The sequence below is a fragment of the Macaca nemestrina genome, chromosome 7, assembly GCF_043159975.1.
Source record: "Macaca nemestrina isolate mMacNem1 chromosome 7, mMacNem.hap1, whole genome shotgun sequence".
Classification (NCBI taxonomy): domain Eukaryota; kingdom Metazoa; phylum Chordata; class Mammalia; order Primates; family Cercopithecidae; genus Macaca; species Macaca nemestrina.
The window spans coordinates 108,247,548-108,271,501 of NC_092131.1; the positions used below are offsets into that span (position 1 = coordinate 108,247,548).

The following is a 23,954-nucleotide window of genomic DNA, read 5'->3' on the forward strand; positions in this document are numbered from 1 at the left end:
AAAAGCCCTCCTTATCAAAGAGAACAGGCACAGTTCCTACCTACCCCCAAGTAGCAGGCTTCAGTTTCCTGCCAGCCTGTAGAATTATTCAAATAAGCCAATCACATTCTCCTGTAGGAACCAGGTGGTACCCTACCCTCTTGACACTACAAAAAATGCTTCCCACAGCCCCTGGTGGGGCATTTTGTTTTGGAGTGCAATTCCCATGTGGCCCGTGTAGCATGCAGTGTCCTATTCTCCCGAGTTGTGAGTATATGTAACTAATAAACTGTTGTCTGTCTCATCTGTCCAGTGTTGGGTGTTGTGCGTTCAGCCATCCCTATAACCATACGGTGGGAATCCCTCCTTTACTAATAAATAGGTGGTGATTAAAACACGGATAGGTACCAACATGACGATAATCTAGGAAACAGAGGCAAGGAAATTCCACATGGCTCAAACTTCTATGTGTGGTAGTTTAGTGGTTTTGTTCATTGTAGGAGTCCAGATGGTAGCTGGAGGTGAGAAGTCCTAAGAGCCAGAGGGCTAGGCAAGGATACCAAGGTTCTCCATAGGCAAAGCCTCTTCTCTCAAAAGCGCTCATGGCCTACTTCCTTAGTCCAATCAAATCTCTGCTTAAATATCATCTCATCAGAGACTTCCTTTATAACCTAACTTGAAGTAGCACCTCTTCCCCTATTATTCACTATTCCCTTATTCTGATGGATTTTTATTTTTAGCATTTCTCTAACATTCAGTATATGTTTGTCTCTTGACATTAGAGTAATCTCCATGAGGGGAAGACTTGCTTTGTTCATCACTGTAGCACTACTGCCTAAAGCAGTACCTGACAAAATGGTAGGTGCATAATATTTCTTGAATGCATGGTATTATAAGTCTAGTCTTATGGACCTGGCCAACTCTTTGTGTGTGAAGGAAAACAGAGAAAGGGATAAACTAAGTAGTGAAGCATAAGGAATGTCACTTGGGGTGTGTGTGGCAGGGGGCAGAGGGAGGTGGTGGGTGGAAATTCAAGACTACAGTTGAAACAGTAGATGCCAAACCTAGCCTCAGGAATTTGTTTCAGGATTCAGTAGTGGAAAAGGAGAAAAAAAAAGTAAGGAAGACCAAAGTGTCCTGACTGCCTCTGGATATGACGATGTCCACATTTACATATAGAGGGAATCCATAATCCCTGCTGTGGTGGGGAATAGAAAGGAGAGCTGTGGAATAACGTTCAATAACAAATTACTAAGAAATTATTATGAGGTTATAGAATAAAGGAGTCTCTATGCATAAGAAAAGAGTATGAGAAGGGCAAGCAAACTTGTCTCTGAGCATGCCAATGAGAAGAATTTTTTGGGCTAGCTGACAAAAAATGCAGAGAAAAAGCATTTTAGCTATTGAAAAGTTTATGAGGTGTGGTAAATCACAAAAGGGGAAAAAACCCCAAACTTGTGATGTTGTTATAAAAATGGACTTGGATAAAGAGAAGTCTTCAAATCAGTCAACAAATTTACCATAGGGGCAGAAGGGGAAAGCACAGTATGAAAAAGGAAATGCATACAGGAGAAAGGGGAAAGAATTTAAAAAATATGAGTCTGTTTGGTTTAATAAACATGAAACATATCAAATATATATATATATTTTTTGAGACGGGGTCCTACTCTGCTGCCCAGGCTGGAATGGAGTGGCACGGTCTCAGCTCACTGCAACCTCTACTCCCCAGGTTCAAGCGATTCTCCCGCTTTAACCTCCTGAGTAGCTGGGCCTACAGGTGCACACCACCATGCCTGGCTAATTTTAGTACAGACAGGGTTTTGCCATGTGGGCTAGGCTAGTCTTGAACTCCTGACCTCAAGTGATCCACCCACCTTGGCCTCCCAGAGTGCTGGGATTACAGGCATGAATCACCACGCCCGGCAATTTAATATTTGAAAAGAACACTGTTAAAAGAACTGCAATCATGATGATATGGAAACACCTTCCAAAATACTAGTTTGAAAAAATGTATGAAATATCAGGCTGAGTTATCTTCAAATATATAAAAACCACCATTTACTAGTGATAGAACAATTTTATAGCTACAGACATTTTTTTCACTCAATAAAACCTTGAAAAACATTGTCATTTTAATCTTTAACTATAAATAATTTTGAGAGGTCACAATATACTTAGAACTTAGTGCTTTTAACTAAGTTGTATATAGGGGATGTACAGGGGAGGTATGCAGGCTGTATAAAGGGGATGGGCCAGATGATTTATTGAGGTCTCTCACTAGCATGTTACATTGCTGACTCTGGAGGAAGAATATATGTGGGGCATTAACTCCGTCTCATAGTATACCTGGGGAGAGGTGTGGTCTCTGACAACTGAAAAAACAGCTCAAATAGTTAAAAGTGAGGCATTTTGATTTATGATCTTCATTTAAACCTCCAGGGTTTATCATTTTTCTTTTTTTAATTCTTGTAGTCATTTTTTTTTTGAGATGGAGTCTCACTCTGTTGCCCAGGCTGGAGTGCAGTGGTGCGATCTTGGCTTACTGCAGCCTCCGCCTCCCGGGTTCAAGTGATTCTCCTGCCTCAGCCTTCTGAGTAGCTGGGATTACAGACATGCGCCACCACGCCCAGCTAATTTTTGTATCTTTAGTAGAGACAGGGTTTCACCATGTTGGCCAGGCTGGTCTTGAACGCCTGACCCCAACTGATCTGCCTGCTTCAGTCTCCTGAAGTACTGGGATTACAGGCATAAGCCACCATACCCGGCGCTTAGAGTCTCATTTTAAATTGAGTTGTCTGATCTGGCTTATTCTCCCAATGCTGCACCCCCCCCTCCTCCACAATCCCCCCTGGTCTTCAAAGCAATTGTCCACATAGATTCTATTTTGAACAGGCATAAAATAAAACACACTTGCTTTTAAGGTTTACTTTTACTTTTGTTGAGGTAAAACTTAAATGCAGTAAAATACACTGATCTTAAATGTATATTTCATTATTTGGTAATGTGATAAATGCATATACCTATATAACCAATACCTAATCAAGTACAGAACATTTAAGTCATCTCAGACAGTTTCCCTGTACTCTCTACCAGATTATTTCCCATTTCTCACAGTCTTTTTATGGCTTTTTATGGCCAGTCTTAAATTTTAGTCATTCTTGTAGGTGTGAAGTAGTATCTTCTGTGGATATCTTTTAACAAACTAAAGTGTTACAATGCTTTATGTATTTACTCAAAATAAATGAAAGGGTGTGTCCACACAAAGATTTGTACAAGGATGTTCATAACAACTTTATTCATAATAGCCTAAATCTGGAAATAGACCAGGTGTCCTAATGAAAGTGGCCAAATCAACTATGGCATATTCATAAAACGGAATACTACTAATATATACAATAACATGAATGAATCTTTAAAACACTATGCTAAATGAAAGAAGCCTTACACAAGAGTACATATTGGATGATTCCACTTATATTAAGTTCTAGAAAAGGAAAAGCAAATCTATGGTGAAAAAAATCTGAATATGATTACCTCTGGAGATTGGAAAGGGTATTAGAGAATTTTCTGGGGTAATGGTAACATTTTATACAGGTCTCATGAAATTTAACACTTAAGATCTGTGCATTCACTGTATGTAAATTTTACCTCAAAAGTTTAAATAAATATTAAACTCTAGTTAATTATACGCATGTTGAAGTATTTAGGGATGAAGTAAATTAATGTATGCCAATTTACACTTTAAAATACACAAAAAATCAGATAGCTTGATGGATGAACAGAGATTGTTAGATGGACAGAAATGTGATAAAACAAATTTAGCAAAATGCTAACTATAGGTCTTGGGTGTATGGGTGTTCACCGTCATATTCAACTTTTGTGCATATTTGAGTATTTTCAAAATAATATGTTGATACAAATAGGGAAGAGAGGATGAGAGTAGTGTAACGAATTGGCTATATCCTTTTCTCTTAAAATGTAAAGTCAACAGATATCATCTAGTCAATAAATCAACATGAGACAGGAGACTATTATGCTTCATTATAAGCTGAGGTTGATTTTTAAAACCCTGTACAGGTTGAAACCACAGTAGCTACTGGGTACTATGTTTATTATCTGGGTGACAAAACAATCTGTACACCAAACCCCCATGACATGCAATTTATCCATGTAACCAACCTGCATGTGTACCCTGAATCTAAATGTTAAAAAATTTTTTAAACTGTCAAATTGCCAATTACTGGGAATGCACCAATTATACTCCAAAACATAATGTGTGAATCCCTATCTTCCTATATCTTAACTCATAACATCTTTTTATTAATTTTTTACTTAGAGGCAGGGTCTTGCTCTGTTGCCTAGGCTGCAGTAGAGTGGTGCGATTACAGCTCAGTGCAGCCGCCTCAAACTCCTGAGGTCAACGGATCCTCCTGCCTCAGCCTCCTGAGTAGCTAGAACTATAGCCACAGCAGCTTTTTTTTTTTTTTTTTTTTTTTTTTGAGACAGGGTCTCACTCTACCCAGGATGGAGTGCAGTGGCATGATCACAGCTCACTGCATCTTCAATCTCTTGGGTTCCAGCAATTCTCTCAGGCTCCAGCCTCCAGAGCAGCCAGGATTAGAGGCACATGCCACCATGCCCAGCTAATTTTTGCATTTTTTTATAGAGACAGGGTTTCATCATGTTGCCCAGGCTGGTCTCAAACTCCAGGGCTCAAATGATCCACCTGCCTCTTGGCCTCCCAAAGTGCTGGGATTACAGGTGTGAGCTCCTATGCCTGGCCTAATTTTGAAAATCTAATTTCACTATGTGAAAAATGTTTTAATTTCTTAATTATAGATATTGAACATCTTTTCATACGTTAATAAGTTATTTGTATTGTTTTCTATAAACTGCTTTTTCACATCCAATATCCATTTTTCTACTGGGTTGTGGTCTTTTATGTGTCTGGAAAAAGCATACACATACACACACCCATATATGTATATACACACACACACACACATATATAGAGATAGATCAGCCCTTTTTCCATATGGTACAAATGTTTTTTATTTATCTTGACTTCATTTGTAAATTTTTGGTCAGCAGAAATTGTTTTGTCTGTAAAGTTATAACAGCAATTTTTCCCCTTTGTGGCTTACAGGTTTGTATCTTGCTTTAAAAAACCTTTCCTATTCCAAGATTATCAAATACTTCTCCCACATCTTTCTTAACATCTGTGGTTTTAATAAATTCTTAAGATATAAATGTGTCTAATAATGGGTGGAGGGAAATGGGCACCCACATAAATGATTACTGGTAAATTGCCATAAACATTTAAGAAGTTGATATGACTGCATATATTATACAATTTGAAACATACATGCCACAGGGCCTAATAATTATATTTCTAGGGGAAAAATCTATCCTGCATAAAAGCATGAGTATATAAACAAACCAAGATGTTCACTGAAGCTCTCTTGACAAAAGAAGAAACAACCCAAGGGCCATCAGTGTAGAAATGGTTAACTAAATTATGGTGCATACTATGGCATATCACACAGCCAAAATCTATATGTATTGACATGGAAAGCTAGTAATATATCAAGGACAGGCCGGGCGCAGTGCCGCAGGCCTGTAATCTCAGCACTTTGGGAGGCTGAGGCAGGTGGATCACCTGAGGTCAGGGGTTGGAGACAACGCTGTCCAACATGGTGAAACCCTGTCTCTACTAAAAATACAAAATTAACCAGGCGTGGTGTAATCCCAGCTACTCAGGAGGCTGAGGCAGGAGAACTGCTTGAACCTGGGAGGCAGAGGTTGCAGTAAGGCAAGATCGCACCATTGCATTCTAGCCTGGGCAAAAAGGGCAAACTCCATCTCAAAATAGTAATAATCATAATAAAAAAAATCAAGGACAAGTAAAAACAGCAAACAGCAGAATAAAAAATGGTAATTCCATAAAACCGTGTATGTATATGCGGATGTTTATACAAGCATAGAAAAACAGGAAGGGTACACACCAGATTATTAATACCAGTTACCACAGTGGAGATAAATGGTAGTGTTATAAAACTACATTTTCTTCTGAAATTAAAAATAAAAATAAAAATCATTAAAAAGAAACCAATAATATACATACATAAGGCTTGCCCCCGAAAAAGTGTCATTCAAAAACAAAAATTGTAGAGTGAAATTCTTGTTAAATAATTGGACAATTAAATTTATTGTGCACTGCTGTCTACAACTTCTCCTTTAAACAGGCCCTCAAAAAACTGAACCAATGAGAACCTTGTCTGATTGAATATAAAGAGCACCTTGGCTGGGCATGGTGGCTCACGCCTGTAATCCCAGCACTTCGGGAGGCCAAGACAGGCAGATCACTAGAGGTCAGGAGTTCGAGAACAGCCTGGCCAACATGGTGAAACCTCATCTCCACTAAAAATACAAAAATCAGCTGGTCATGGTGGCATGCACCTATAACCAGAGGTTGAGACAGGAGAATTGCCTGAACCCAGGAGGCGGAGGTTGCAGTCAGGAGAGATCGCGCCAGTGCACTCCAGCTTGGGTGACATAGTGAGACTCCATCTCAAAAAAAAAAAAAGTACCCTTTCCCACTGCAAAGGGAGTTCAGTAGGGGTTTCCAGTTCTAAACTTGGTTTAAATTTCTAGGAACCTTTATTTGCAGAACTTTAACCTTACCTTTGCCATCTCTCCAATAATGACTCTTAGCTGGCCCTTCTCCAGCAAAATTTCCCTAGTTGTATGCAAGATTTTATATATTTCATTTTAATGGGAAAAGAATTCACTGCTTTACTCAGATCTTCCAAGCCTTGCCTCTCCCACCAAAAAATTTAAAGAAAGATAATCATGTACAGAAAGCTAAATTCAGATACATGTAAATCCAGTTCATAACAGTTGTGCCAATTTGGGCACATCTTTTATTTTTGGTGTCAATTTCAGAGAGCTTTAAGTTGTTAACACAAAAATGATATGCAATATCAACTTTTTTACCCTTGAATTCTGTTTTCTCTTACATAAATACTTTTTGTTTTATTCAACTCTTGGTTTTATTCAAGACTGATAAATAGGGCTTTCCAATGTGGAGGTAATTTTTGCCTTCTACTATCTGTGTTAAGTCAGTGTTTTATAAGCAACTTATTGTTGGATTTTATTTATCAGTCCAAATGGAATCCATTTATGCTTGTACTATGATGTCTTTTTATGCTTGTTTTTTCTCATGTTTATTCTATGAATAAGGTATTCAGACACCTCATTCTTAATTCTATAATTAGATATTTCAAGAACACTATTATAACAACCTATACAATATTAATATAATTACTATTATAAAATATTTTATCTATTCCAATCTGAAATAAGGTACTCAGTGCTTTCCTCTCTTCCCTTCCCTTTCCCATTCTTTATGAATCTTTCCTCCATCTTCTCTACTAGGTTCCACTGCTTTGTGTAATAAATTAGGTAGTGCTGTAATCACTTTTTTTTTTTTTTTTTTTGAGATGGAGTCTCGCTCTGTCACCCAGGCTGGAGTGCAGCGTCACCGGCTCACTGCAAGCTCGGTCTCCCGGGTTCACGCCATTCTCCTGCCTCAGCTTCCTGAGTAGCTGGGACTACAGGCGCCTGCCACCATGCCTGGCTAATTTTTTGTATTTTTAGTAGAGATGGGGTTTCACCGTGTTAGCCAGGATGGTCTTGATCTCCTGACCTCGTGATCCGCCCGCCTCAGCCTCCCAAAGTGCTGGGATTACAGGCGTGAGCCACCGTGCCCGGCCTGTAATCACTTTTATTGCTACAGTAACTTCAGGAGACTACCCAGGACAGATGTCTTCAAAAAAAGAGCAGGAAGAAGGCAAATGGCAGATGAAATGGGATGTCAATTTGGAACTACTCGAGCATCAGTTGCAGGGGAAAATCCAAGACAACAGATAATACATTTCCAATAAGAGGTGGGTAACCATTGCCAGACTTGCAAAGAATGTGGTCAAGACCCTTGTAAACTTTCACTCTCACACAACAACAACAAAGGGTTTCGGAGAAGGTAAGAGGAGAGTTGGTGGTTATTAGGAAATAATTTCTGGAAAAAGCTATGTGTACGCTGTGGGTCTCAGCACCCTTTTAAAAATTTTTTTTTGAGACAGAGTCTCACTCTGTCGCCCAGGCTGGAGTGCAGTGGCACGATCTCGGCTCACTGCAACCTCTGCCTTCCGGGTTCAAACAATTCTCCTGCCTCAGCCTCCTAAGTAGCTGGGATCATAGGCGCCCACCACCATGCCCAGCTGATTTTTGTATTTTTAGTAGAAACAGGGTTTCACCATGTTGGTCAGGCTGGTCTCAAACTCCTAACCTCAGGCAATCTGCCCGCCTCAGCCTCCAAAAGTGCGCCTGGCCTAGAAGCTTTAAGAAAACTGCTTGGAGAGCTTAAGATAAGTCTTCAAAAGCCTAGAAGTCATAGAATGCTGGTGTTTGACTCAAGCCCAAGAAATCTTAAGAGCACAGAACTTTCTGGTTAGTTGGTCTGATGGCAGAGTGAAATGGGTGACTGCACTGGGATTGGCCTGCACTTTGAGAGTTTCTTGTGGTAAAGAATGTAAGTTTTTCACAGACCATCAGCTAGAGACAGTGTGAAGTTATCTTAAATCCTGTCGAAGAGGCCACCTGGAGGTCAGGGGACCATAGCAGAAAAAATACCATGAGATGTCCTGGGAAGAGGGAGTTATAAGTGACCACTTCAAGAGAGATGCATTTGCCTGTATTGAGAAGTGAAGATGAGATAATCCCAGGAACACTGGCGATGGAGGTGGCAGGTTGTTTCTAAAATGGCTCCCAGTGATCCTCACTCTTGATATTCATGTCCTTCCATAAAATCCCCTCTCCCTGAGTATGTGCTGGATCTAGTTACTTACTTATAATGAACGGAACGTGGCAAAGGGGATTGGATGCCACTTCTAAGATTAGGTTACAAAAACTATAACTTCTATCTTGCTGACTCTTGCTCTCTTGCTTGTCTGCTCTGAGGAAGCCAGCTGCCATGTTGTCAGTTATTCTATGAAGCCTACATGGCAAGGAGCCTAAGGTAGACTCTGGCCAACATCTCATGAAGAAATGAGGCCCTTAAGCCAACAACCTATGAGGAACTGAATCCCATCAACAACTACTTAAGTGAGCTTGGAGGAGGATCTACCCTCTAGTCAAGCCTTAAGATGAATGCCCTTGTGGGAGACCCAGAGCCAGCGGATCCAGGTTGGCCATGCCTGGATTCCAGAACCACAGAAATCGTTGACTAAATGTGTATTGTTTTAAGCCATTAAGTTTTAGAGCAACATGTTATATAGCAAAATATAATTAATATGGAGTAGCTCTGAAGAAATTACAAAAAGAGTTCATGAAGAAAGCAGTAGATACAAGTGTGTTCATGATTCAGATATTCAGTTAAGATTATCACTCAACTGAACACTACTAGTAGTTGCTTATGGATTTGATATTAACCTATTCTAATTTCCATTCTAAGTCTCATTTAGTTTATACTCAAACTATTGGTTAAAGATGGAAAGTTAAGACAGTAAAAGAACATAGATGTCCAAACAGAAGTTAATGAAGACCATAAAATAGTAATCCTTTAAGTTTATTCCAAAATTTTCTGTATTCTGAAATACTATCTTCTACAGCAACGTGGATGAAATTGAAGGCTATTATTTTAAGTGAAGTAACTCAAGAATCAAAAACCAAATACTACATGTTCTTACTTATGAGTGAAAGCTAAACTATGGGTACACAAAGGCATACAGAGTGGTATAATGGACACTGGAGGTTCAGAAGGGAAGAGAGTGGAAGGGGGGTGAGGGATGAAAAACCACCTACTGGGTACAATGCATACTCAGGTGATGGTATACTAAAATCCTAGACTTTACCACAATATAATGCACCCATGTAACCAACAACCACTTGTACCCCATAAAGCTACTGAAAAGTAAGTAAATAAATACACTTTTTAAAAACAAAATTATCTTTATTCTATCTGTAAATTGGATTTATCTGATCATTATTAGCATTCTCCATCTGAACCAGCATTGAAAGGAGAAAAAAAAAATGGTGATAAGTATATCCCAATTTAGCATTTTACTTTTAAAAATTATACTTTAGGATTCTCATTTTGGTGACTATCTTTTCATGTCATATATATACATACATATATTTTACATAAACGGGCTTTATGTCACAGAAGCTACTTATCTTGGAAATTCTTTTTTTTTTTTTTTTTAAACACAGACATTGTTTGTTTGTTAATTGAGTAAGTGGAGGCTTACCTCTATATCTTCCCCCAGACTTACTCTTCCCCAGGTAATCACTACTTTGTTATAAAACAAAGCATGCTTTTCTGTATGTTCACATACATAATCATATACAGATGTTACACTGGCCCGGTTTTTTTTTTTTTTGTGGGGGGGAGGACTACTCTCTGTGTGTGTCTCTCTCTCACACACACACCACTACAAATATACACACAGGAATCATACTTTATAAAATTCTCTGCATCATGAAAAGTCCTTGGAGTCAATTGCCATAAATTTAATTAATTTGTTTTTAATACAGTGATTGGATAACCTATGATTTATTTAACCTTTCCCCAGGGATGGGCATTTACCTTGTTTTCAGTGCTTTTCCCGTTAGAAAAAGGCTGCAGTGGCCAGGCACAGTGGCTCACACCTGTAATCCCAGCACTTTGGGAGACTAAGGTGGGCAGATCACATAAGGTCAGGAGTTCGAGACCAGCCTGACCAACATGGAGAAACCCTGTCTCTAATAAAAATACAAAATTAGCTGGGCGTGGTGGCGCATGCCTGTAATTCCAGCTACACGGGAGGCTGAGGCAGGTGAATTGCTTGAACCTGGGAGGCGGAGGTTGCGGTGAGCCAAGATGTGCCATTGCACTCTGGCCTGGGCAACAAGAGCGAAAGTCCATCTCAAAAAAGAAAAGAAAAGAAAAGGCTGCAATAAACACACTTACATTTTATGCACTGGTGCTTCTATTTACATGAGATAGACTTTTAGGAGACTGTTGGATCACAGATTAGAGGTATTTTCCATTTTAGCAGATATTACCAGAGTACATTTTTTAAAGGCTATCATAATTTACATTTCAACCAAAGTATGAAAATGACTTCCCTTCCAATCTTTGACAGCATTAGACATTATTGGTCTTTTAAATTTGCATTTCCCAGATTAATGGTGAGGTTAAGCATCTTTTCATAAGTTTACTGGCCATTAAGATTGGCCTTTCAGTAAACTGCCTATTAATATCATTTTTGTACTTCCCTAGAGGGTTATTTATTTTTATTTTTATTTTTTGAGACAGGTTTTCATTCTGTCACCCAGGCTGGAGGGCAGTGGTGATCTCAGCACACTACAACCTCTACCTGCTGGTTCAAGCAATTCTTGTGCCTCAGCCTCCTGACTAGCTGGGACTACAGGTGTGCAACACTATGCCCAGCTCATTTTTGTATGTTTTGGTAGAGATGGGGTTTCACCATTGTTGTCCAGGTTGAACTCCTGACCTCAGATGATTCACCTGCCTTGGCCTCCCAAAATGCTGGCATCACAATATTTTTTAAAAACAACTATTAATTTATAATACACTCATCTGATATGTACAATTTCCACTGCATACATATTTATTCTTTATGTAATGTATTCATTGACACATTTTCTTCTCGAGTTCCAGGATGCCATACTCTCCTAATATATTTTTTTCCCTATCTTACCATCTAATTCTTATGAGTCTCCTTTCATAGCCCCTCTTCTCTTCTCTACCTACCTACACTTACTCCCTTGGTGATTTCATCTGGTTCTATGGTTTTAAATGCCACCTGTATGTTGATGAGTCTCATATTTCTATCTTCAAACTCCAGACCTCTCATATGAGCTTCAGACTCACACATTGGGTGTCTCATTGGCATTTCTAAAATGGACTCTTAATATCTTGTGGTCTAATCTACTTATCTTTCAAGATTCTCTATGTGAGTAAAGGGCATCACCATCCATCCAGCTGCCCTTACCAGAACCTGGAAGTCATTATTGATTTATTCTTCCCCCTCACAGATATATCTCATTCATCACTAAGTCCTTCAGTTATACCCCAACACATGTCACCAAACTAACCACTTCTTTCTACATCCACTGCTACTCTACCCCATCCCTGTCTATTCCACTATCATCCAAACTTCTATGAAAACCTCCCAACTGGGACCTCTGAATCTACCTTCCCCTATCCCACCCCTCCCTTTGCCCCCAACAATCAATTCTTCAGTCCCTGAATATAAATCAGATCATGTAATTCCCCTGCTTAAAACTCTCCTATGACTTTTCATCATACTTTAAAAATTCTAAACTTGTTACTAAACTATAAGGCCTTACATGATATGGCTTTGTCTACCTCCCTGAATTCATCTTCTGTCCTTCTCCCCCAGGTCCTAGCTCACTCTCTCTGAGCCTTATTTGCCTTCTTGCTCTTCCTTGATTATGCTGAGCTCATTCCTACTTTTCCCTCAGAACATCCAACTCTGCTAAGTGTCACATTTTCACAAAAGTCTTCCTTTATTATACAGAAACATACACACATCACATATATGCTAGCCTCTTACTCTGCTTCATCTTTTTCCATACCTCTCCTGGCTACATTAAAATTACATATTACTCTGCTTGCTTACTAATTCATCTCTCTCCCTCTAAACTAAAATGTAAGCTTCATGAAGACAGAAGATGTGCCCATCTTGTTCACTGTTAAATCCCTGGCACTCAGAACAGTAATCTGGCATACAGCGGGAATTCAATAATTTTTTTTTAATAATAGGTAAATATTGCTTTATTATTTTTTGACACTGATAATTGCAAAGGTTCTCTAACTACATTGAAAGCAACCAATGTATAGCTGTAGCTCATTCATATTTAATGCAGTATAATATCCTGTTATGTCAATACACTACAATTTAACTTTTTATCCTCCATCAAAAAGCTTGGGTTCTATGATTCCAGCACTTTGGAAGGCCAATGTGGGATGATTGCTTGAGCCCAGGAGTTCGAGACGAGCCTGGGCAACATAGTAAGACCTCATCTCTACAAAACAGAAAAATTAGCTGGGTGTGGTGGTGTGTGCCTGTAGTCCCAGCTATTTAGGAACAGGAGTCTGAGGTAAGAGGATTGCTTGAGCTTGGGAGTTTGAGGCTGCAGTGAGCCATGATTGTGCCACTATACTCCAGCCTGGGCAACAGAACTGTACCCTGTCTCAAAAAAACAAAAAAAACTTGGGTCATTTCCAAATTTTGTTCACCATTATGAATCCTGTTGTTATAAAATTCTTGTACATATCTTCCGCTATATATATTTCTCTAGAGTGTACAACTAGGATTAGAGATGCTAAGTCAGAAAGTATGCAAAATTCAACTTTACAACATAAAGTGAAATTGTTTTCCAAAGGGGTTGGACCAATATATACTCCTTCAGTATTGTATAAGAGTTTCTGTTCACCCATATCCTCTTCAACATATGATACTGGCAAACCTTTTAATTACTGGCAGTCTCATATTGATCTTACTTTGTATTTCCTGATTACTTATGAGGTGGCACATTCTTTCATATATTTATAGGCCTTATGTATTTTTTCTATGAAATGGCTGTTGATGTCTTTTGCCCATTTTCCTACTGAGCTTTTGTTTTTTCTTACTGATTCATTCTGTATACTAAAGCTTTATTGGTTCTATGTATGGTAAGCATCTTCTCCCATTTTGTGGCTTATCTTTTCAATTTCATTATAGAGTTTGTCAGTGAACAAAAGCACTTGATTTTAATGTACACAATTTTATTAATCTTTCCTTTTATGGCTAGTTCTTTCTATGTTTTGTCAGGAAATTCTTCCTTACTCCAGGGACACAATGACATTTTCCCACAGGCCCTAAAAGCTTTCCACACTTTTATCTATGTAGAAATGATTTTTGTACATGGTGTGAATTAGGGATCTAATTTCATATGGACACTATGAAAGTTAACCCATATGAATATTTAACCTATATGGATAACTAATCATACCAGTGTTTTTAAAAAAGTTTCTCCTTTCCTCCCCTTGATCTTGAATTCTCTATCAGGAATTCCATCTATCTGTGGGCCGGTTTCTCAATTCACTTTCTATTCTGCTGGTTAATACATCTCTCCCTGAGCCAAAAGCGGTCTTAATTTACTGTTAATTACTATTTGAACAATTCTGTGTTTTGATAACTGATAGGACAAGTCTCACCACCTTATTCTCCTTGTTCAGAAATGTCTTGTTTTGGCTGTCTTTATACATGCATTTGAAAGAAGAGAAATAAAAAGAAAAGATAATTAAACACACATTTATAAAATCAGCAAGGACTAAAAGATACCTAAGAATATATCTAAAATATATGTACAGAAAATTACAAAACAATTTTAAAACATTTAAGAAGGCCTAAATAAATATAAAAATAAGCCACAGTCATGGATTAGAAGCCTCAATATTGTAAGATGTCAATTCTTCCCATACTAATCCAAAGATATAATCCAAATTCCAACAGTTAATTGTGAATCTCAACAAGCTAATTCTGTTTGTCCCAATTTTTGGTTGGAAACATATAAAATTGTAGGTTTAAAACTTTAACCAAAGTATGTCTTGGAATCTAACATGTTATAAGCCTTGTCAATTTCCAACCATGTCTGTTATTAACGTGAGGAAAACTTTCTTTTATTATACTCTGGAATGTTCCTCAAAGTCTGTCACTTATTTGGCTAATTTATTTTCAGTAACATCGATTCTTCGGCTTGTTACCCTTGGATGTATACCCTAGACTGATACCAGACAAAAGGCAAAAATCACCGAATCAAAGCACAAGTACGATAATCCATCAAATATCTCAAAAACTTAACATATGGTAGCATTAATAACACTGTAAGGATTTAGAACCATCTGTTAAATGCATCCTATTGTAACTTATCTCTCTCTTTTTTTTTTTTTTTTGAGACAGAGTTTCGCTCTTGTCACCCAGGCTGGAATGCAATAGTGTGATCCTGGCTCAATGCAACCTCTGCCTCCCAGGTTCAAGCAATTCTCCTGCCTCAGTCTCCCAAGTACCTGGGCTCAGAGGTGCCTGCCACCATGCCCAGCTAATTTTTTGTATTTTTGTAGAGGCGGGGTTTCACCATGTTGGCCAGGCTGGTCTCAACCTCCTTGACCTCAGGTGATCCACCTGCCTCAGCCTCCCAAAGTGCTGGGATTACAGGCATGAGCCACAGTGTCTGGCCTGTAACTTATCTCTTTCTAAGGATACAGATATGAAGATAGTTTTGTCTGTCTGCCATAAGTTCCAATCTAAAAATAAACAAAATAAAAAACAAAACAAAACAAATTTTGATAGACATGCACTCCTGACAGGGTTGCTAAACAAACATTAAATAATGGAAAGTAAACAGCAGGAAGAAAACACCAAAAATATGCCACAGTTAAGAGAGCAGACATGGTGAGTACTTTGATTAGGAAACTAATATTAATTTTTGATGAGTCAATGTAGTTCCCAATAAAATAAGAAAACAGGCACAATGAATGAGCGAATTGTAATATTTCCATAAGTACAGGTTAAGACTTGGTTTTGGCAACAAAAATGTCCAGAAAAGACAGCAATTTTTGGATAATTTTTTCTGAAATAATCTCCTTCAGTTTATGTCTCAGGGACAAAATTCATCACAGGAAAATTTGAAAAATTCTAGGCATAAAACAAAATCTTAAGTTTTGGGTCTTTGGAGTCTTAAGATATGCCTGTTTTAAATAAAAGTGGTAGTTCAACCAATCCATCTGACCACCTCATATGTACAACAACTGATTCAATCATTTAAATAATCAAACACAGGCATTTTCTGAACACTATCTTACTTTCCTTGTTCTCAATTCCAACCAGCTGCCTCATTTAAGAACAGGCCTGGGCAAACTTCTGAGGTTTGTCTTCAGTCTTAGCTCTTTATCTTCCAGTAACTTCCTCTCTTGTTCTATTCCATGTATCACAATGTACCCACAGGACCTTAATTCATTGCTCCTGCCTTTACCACATATGGACTTCCATAAAAACTCACTATCCTAGGACATCTCCCAGAGTCCCGTTCTTTGCTTAAATAAATTACAATAAGCACAAAAATCAAGAGTGAAAAAACGCAATCTGTGCAATGGAGAAAATTATTTGCAAATCATAGATCTCATAAGAAGCTAACATCCAAAACATATGACTAAGTCCTACAACTCAACAACCACCACCATTTTTTTGCTGATTAAAAAATGGGCAAAGGACAATATACATTATTCCAAAGAAGATATATGAATGACCAATAAGCACACGAAAAGATGTCCAACATTCCTGCTCATTAAGGAAATGCAAGTCAAAACCATGAGACACCACCTCACACCCATTAGGATTCCTACTGTTGAAAAAAACAGAAAATAAGCATTGGTGAGGAAGTAAAGCAATTGGAACCCTTGTGCATTGCTGGTGAGGATGTAAAATGGTGCAGTCCCTATGGAAAACAGTATGGCGTTTCCTCAAAATATTAAAAACATAATTACCATATTGAAGTAGAAGGCAGGGCTTGGACCCTGGACCAGATTGAAGACTAGCAGAAACAGGAAAAATACGAAAGCAACTCTCCGTAGGACACACCTACCAGTGCCATGTCAATTTACCATTGCCAGCACATCTGGAAGTTATTGCCCCTTTCCATGGCAACGACGCAATGACCCAGAAGTTAAATCCTTTTTCTAGGAATTTCTGCATAATCTGTCCCTTAATTTCCACGTAATTAAAAGTGGATATAAATATGACTGCAGAACTGCCCCTGAGCTGCTACTCTGGGTACACTGCCTATAGGGTAGCTGCACTCTGCAAGGGGCAGTACCTCTGCTGCTGCTAAACACTGCCATGTTAATAAAAACTGCTGACTCACACCACCACCACCCCACCCATGAATTCTTTCCTGGGCAAAGCCAAGAACCCTCCCAAGCTAAGCCCCAATTTGGGGACTCACCTGTCCTGTATCAATATGAACCAGTAATTCCACTTCTGGCTACATACTTTAAAGAACAGAAGGTAGGGTCTTGAAGAGATAGTTGTACATTCATGTTCATAACAGCATCATTCACAATAACCAAAAGGTGAAAAAAACTCATGTGTCCATCAACGGATGAATAAACAAAATGTTTTATATATACACAATGGGATATTATTCAGTCTCAAAAAGGAAGAAAATTTGGACATACATGAACCTCGAGGATATTATGCTAAGTGAAATAAGCCAGTCACAGAAAAACACATACCGTATAATTCCATTTATATGAGGTACGCAGAGTAGTACATTCATAGAGACAGAAGGTGGAGTGGTGATTGCCAGGGACTAGGAGGCAGGGAATGGAGAGTTATTTTTTAATGGGTATAGTCTGTTTTGCAAGATGAAAAGAGTTCGGGACATAGAGAGTGGTGATGGTTACAAAACAATGTACTTAATATTACACTAAACTATACACTTAAAATGATTATTAAGATGGTATAAATTACATTCTATGTATTTTTACCACAATTAAACATTTTTAAAAAAATTACAACGAGCACACAAAAAGCTTATTCCAAGTCTGGTTTTCACCCTTTCTTTACCTAAAATAAATTCAGGGTTTCTGCCTAATTGTCCAACTGGTTAGCGTGAATTCCTTATTTTCCTTTTACTTCCTCCTGGCATCCTATGGAGGTGGGTGCAGACGCCAATGAATTTTAGTGCAGTTCCCTTCCACTTACTTGCCCTGTAACTGAGCAAGTCAGTAGGTAAAAGAGATTAATGCATTTTAGCTTTCTCATCCATTCCAAAATAACAACAATGAAAATCATCTTACATCTTATGTCTCAGAAGGTACTAACATTTAAATTTTCATTGAAGACTTTTGAAATTGTCTGCAGGGAAGGAAAAAGCAACAGAACAAAATGTAAAGGAGGGTTCATTCAGGATGCAGTGTTATCTCTTTCTAATGGTAAGACTATATAGTTGTATTACAAATAATGTAGACAGTTCTAAAAACTACATTTCAATGTCTTATGACCAAAAAAAGCTGAAACCCAGTCTTTTTGTAACAAATTGCCAATTAAAAATGTCTCCATGTATTCTCTTTTCCATGTTCTTTGTCAGTTTAGTTCATTCTTGTTCATTTAGTCTAATTGCAAAGATAGAAAAATCTTGTCATCATGTTTCAGACAAATACTGGGCAAAAAACTTGACTGTATTTGTGACTAACTGTATAACAGGTTATTTTCATTTCTGTTCTGTGGAAAGTGTAAAACATTCCAACAAAGGGCTTTTAATGTAGACTTCTTTTTTTTTTTTGCACCCATGCTGTTGATTGTTAAATGTAATAGTCTGATCATGATGCTGAATGTCTTTTTAAAAAAAGAAAAATAAAAATATTGTCATCAAGATCTACATATATTGCACTTTTATTCCTCTAGGTACATGTTTCTGTTCCTTAATCTATCTCAAGCTCTTTAATGGTAAAATCATGTCTTATTAATTTTTATAATGCTAAGTCTATCACAGTTACTAACCCAGAAGAGATACTCAATAAATACCTAATGAGATTATAATGGTAGAACATTAATGTTACCCAATTCACACAGCTCTACCATCACATGGAAATAACTGAAAATTCAAAAAGTAAAAGTTTCAATGACAGAAATTAAGAATGTTATATAAGAACCTGCTTAAAACCAGGTTCTTACAAAATTTGGCAAAGAATGAAAAAAGAGAAAAAAATCTCCTAGGAATGGTTAAAAAAATTAAGTTATATATACCTATATTTTAAAACAAAACAGAAAAGTTATGAGTAAAATGCTGGATAAAGACGTATTAGTGAAATATAAACAAAAATGAAAACAGGTTACAAGACTAAGATCCAACAAAGTACTATAACTTATGTGCTAGAAAGTATGAAATAGCAGATCACTATATTTTGACTCCATCCTGAAGTTACAAGTTACACACATTTATGTGCCAAATAAAGCCCTGACATTTATTAAATAAACAGTTAAAAAAGGGGACGGATATGTAGAAATATAATAGCTATGTTAGATTTATATACCTCTTCATTTTAGAGAGTAGTTGACAAAAAATAAACATTAAAAATTTTTAAAAATATGTTAGTAAATATAAATATATTTATATTTGTCCATTATATTTATTGACTTATTTATTAAGTCAATATACTTATTGATTCCTAAAGCAGCTTTCTTTTCAGGAATACAAAAACCATTTTTTAAAAGTTGATCATATATGAAAAGAAACTAAACGAATTAAAAAATAGTTTTAAAAGATACATAATCTGACAAGGTAACCATATTAAAAAACAATAAAGCATTACATAAAAACTCTTTAGCCAGTTATAATTCCTAAAATTCTCTCCTAAACATTTCTTGGGCCAACTTAGAAATGAAAATCACAAAACCTATTTTGAAAATGACTATAAAACACCAATTATTCAAATCTACATCATGAAGCCAAATACGACCTGAGGAAAACTACCTTTAAAAGTTTTCATTTTCAAAAAGATTTCAAAGAAATTAAGTAAGACTTTATTTCACTATGCTTGAAATAGAAGAAAAGAAAAATATACTTGGGGAAAGGTAGTGAAGATGAGATCAGAAAGTAATGATTTAGAGAAAAAAAAGAATTGATTAACAAAAAAGGGGGAAACAAAAATCCAAGAGCTAGAATTTTGGAGGAAAAAATACCATTAAAGTTGACATACCTTTGGCAAATTGAATTAAATAGAAAAACAGAAATAATAGAAAATTAGTACTGAAAAGCTGTATGATTATTGAGGCTTAAAAATTAGAATAGTGTATTTTTTACTCTATGCTAGATGTTTTACAGTGCACATGAAATAAACACTTTTCTTTTTTTTTTTTAATTTATTTATTATTATTATACTTTAAGTTGTAGGGTACATGTGCATAACGTGCAGGTTTGTTACATATGTATACTTGTGCCATGTTGGTGTGCTGCACCCATCAACTCGTCATTTACATCAGGTATAACTCCCAATGCAATCCCTCCCCCCCCACCCATGATAGGCCCCGGTGTGTGATGTTCCCCTTCCTGAGTCCAAGTGATCTCATTGTTCAGTTCCCACCTATGAGTGAGAACATGCGGTGTTTGGTTTTCTGTTCTTGTGATAGTTTGCTAAGAATGATGGTTTCCAGCTGCATCCATGTCCCTACACTTTTCTACGAAAATGAAAATGGTTAGAATTGATCTAAGAAGAATGAAATGTGAACAGGGCAACAGTCATGAAATTAATTGGAAGGATACCCAAGGCAATCTCAAAAAGTTCCCAGGCCTAACGTGGTTTTAAAGTGAGTTCTTAAACTTTGAAGTCATTGATAACTGCTTGCTACATATTAACCATTTTACAGCATTTAAAAATTGGAAAGCTTACCAAAGCTGCAACAACAAAATCAAACAAAAAGAGTTACCTTAAGTGATAGAACTGAAGAGAGAATAGACAATTCAATAATAGGTGAAGACTTCAATAACTCATTTTAAATAATGAATAGAACAGCTAGACAGAAGATCAAAACAAAAAACAAACAAACATAAGACAAACACTATAAACCTAAGAGATCTAACAAATAAAATCTATAGAACACTCCACCCAACAGAATACACATTCTTGTCAAGTGCAGGATGGAATAATCTCCAGGAGAGACTATACGTTAGGTCATAAAACATGTTTCAATGAATTTAAAGTATGTTCTCTTTTTTTTTTTTTTTTTTTTTTTGAGACGGAGTCTTGCTCTGTCGCCCAAGCTGGAGTGCAGTGGCGCGATCCTGGCTCACTGCAAGCTCCGCCTCCTGGGTTCACGCCATTCTCCTGCCCCAGCCTCCCGAGTAGCTGGGACTACAGGCGCCCGCCACTGCGCCCGGCTCATTTTTTTTTGTATTTTTAGTAGAGACGGGGTTTCACCGTGGTCTCGATCTCCTGACCTTGTGATCCGCCCGCCTCGGCCTCCCAAAGTGCTGGGATTACAGGCGTGAGCCACCGCGCCCGGCCTAAAGTATGTTCTCTGACCACAACAGAATCAAATTTGAAATCAATACAATGGAAAGAAATTTGGGAAAGTCAAATATGTAGAAATTAAACAGCATGCTTCTAAACAACCGCTGACAGGAAGAAATCATAAGGGAAACTGGAAAATATTTCTAGGTGATGAAAACTAAAACACAACTTACCAAAACTTATGGGATGTGGTGAAAGAGGTGCTTATAGAGGTGCTTAAGTTATGGCTGGAAACACTGATATTTAAAAAGAAGAAAGATCACAAATCAATAACCTAATCTTCTACCTTAAGAAACTAGAGAAAGATCAAACTAACTTAAAACAACTAGAAGGAACAAAAGAATAAAGATTAGAATGGAAATAAATAAAAGAGAAAAGTAGAGGAAATAAACAAGATCAAAAGTTTTTTTGAAAAGATCAGCAAAATTGACAAACCTTGAGCTAGACTGATCCCCTCTCGCCAAAAAAAAAAAATATATATATATATAAAAAAATAAAAAGAGAGAGAAAGAGAAGATTCAAATAAACAAAAATCAGGAATCAGAGTGGGAAACATCATTACCAATCTTTCAGAAATAAAGGTTATAAAGGAATACTATGAACAACTGTATGCCAAACTATTAGGTAACCTAAATGAAATGAACAAATTCCTAGAAAGGCACACACTACTGAAACTGACTGAAGAAACAGAAAATCCGAAGAACTACAACAAGTACAGAGAATTAGTAATCAAAAAACTTACCACAAGTAATCAAAAAACTACCCATGAAGAAAAGCCCAGGACCAGATGGCTTCCTTGGTGAATTATACCAAATACTTAAAGAAGAATTAAAACCAGTCTTTCACAAATTCTTTCCAAAAATGGAAGAGGAAGAAACATTCCCCAACTCATTTTTTCAAGTCAGTATTACCCTATTACCAAAATCAGATACTAAGACATCATAAGAAAAATATAGACCAATAACCTTTATGACTATAGATGTAAAATCTCCAAAATAATACAAGCAAACTAAATCCAGCAACACAGAAAAAGGATTATACACAATGACCAAGATGTTTTATCCCAGGAATATAAGTTGGTTTAACATATGAAAATCAATCAATGCAATATGCCATATTAACAGGACAAAGGACAAAAACTAATAATCTCAATAGATGTAGGAAAACATTTAATAATAAAAAATGCCCTTTCATGATTTAAAAAAAAAAACTCAACAAACGAGGAATAAAATAAAATATCCTCAAACTGATAAAAGACATCTATGTAAAACTCACAGCTAACATCATATTTAATGGTGAAAACATCGTATTTAATGGTGAAAACTGAAAGTTTTCCCTTAAGATAAGAACAAGACAAAGATACCTACTCTTATCACTTGTATTCAACATTGCACTGGTGGTTCCACCCAGGGCAATTAGGCTGTTGGGAAGATAAAATGGTGTAGCCACTTTGGGAAAGAGTCAGGCAAGTCTCCAACCAGTTAAACACAGAGTTATCATATAATCCAGCAATTCTATTCTTAGGTGTATACCCAAAGAACTGAAAACCTAAGTCTACATAAAAAGTTATACATGAATGTTCACTGCAGCATTATTCAACCAAATAATGACAAAGTAGAAACAACTCAAATACCTATCAACTGATAAAAGGATAAACAAAATGTGGTATGTGATATATACAAGTTCCATAATGTTCGAAAATATGCACAAATATAACAAAAGATGTAAACTTCTTATGTTACAGTGCAATTACTTTGCACTAACCTAATATTATAACCACACACTATAAAACCAAGACAAAAATCTGAATTATTAAATAGAAACAAAATTATAACACCAATAAAATTCAAATTAATACTATTAATTTAACTTTGTTCTTCTGAAATTATATTGTTTAAAATATAAATATGCCTCAGGTTCTTTTGAGTTTAGCATCCTTACGCTGTCCTGAGCTATACAATAAAACAAACCTCACACCACTTTTCTCCACCAGAACTACCACCAGGCCTCCAAGGGTATGGGAATCATGAGATCATTAGGTAGTCAATACAATATGGGAGGTATAGTAAAAGGAACATCTAGGATGATTTGAGGTGTTTATTTTTTAGAGTGACTGGTTAGATAGTTATCTTTTAAAGCAGGAATACTTGGGTGGGGAGGGGCAGTTAGATTACTTTTGAAAATAAACTTGGGATACCTGAAGGACAGCTGGATGGAACTGTCTATTGCAAGAAATCACGGATCTGAAGCTCAAAAATTGCAAGTCTGGGCCAGAAACACAGATCTGGAAAGATACCATCCTAAAGAGTGGTGGCAGAAGCCAAAGAACCTGCAAAAGCACCATCAGAGAAATGGAATAATCTTTTCATTAAAAAAAGAAACACATGAGGGAAGCCAAAGGAAGAGAATTTTTTTAACAGGGTACTAAATTCCACACAGGCAAAAATGAATGAAATGTGTTATTTGGCTTGGCAGGTCATGATGACCTCTGGGAGAGGGGTGAGAAAGAGACAGTAAGGCCAGTCCTTTATGAAGCTTCGCTATCAAGGGAAGCAGAGAGGGCAGTGCCTGAAAGAGGAGATAAATTATTTCCAGTCTGAAGAGAAAGAGCTAGTAGAGGGGAAGAGGCTTAAATTATATGAGAACAGACTTTGAGTCACTTTTCTACCCCAACACCTATTAGAGTGCTTGGAACATATCAAACATTCAAAAAATATTCATAAAATGTTGAATAAAAGAAGGAAAAGGGTGGCATCAAACAACAGGAAGAGGGTTTCAGTAAGGAGGACAGGAAAGGGGTAAAGGGGAGGAAAACTAACATCTGATCAACTGT

At 37.0% G+C, this 23,954-nt stretch overlaps 1 protein-coding gene across 2 annotated transcripts in view; it reads right to left on the reverse strand.

The window, feature by feature from the left end:
- The window catches only part of HDGFL3 (HDGF like 3), a 103,327-nt gene that overhangs the window by 66,885 nt on the left and 12,488 nt on the right, over positions 1-23,954 (reverse strand). Inside the window, exon 1 of one of the 2 annotated variants that reach the window (XM_071100792.1) lies at positions 10,625-11,162. The exons of the other annotated variant lie outside the window; for it this stretch is intronic. Within the exon in view, the coding sequence (XP_070956893.1) occupies positions 10,625-10,942 (318 nt within the window). The 5' untranslated portion in view covers positions 10,943-11,162. Of the gene's footprint in view, positions 1-10,624; positions 11,163-23,954 lie in introns of those variants that run through there. 2 annotated transcript variants of the gene reach the window in all.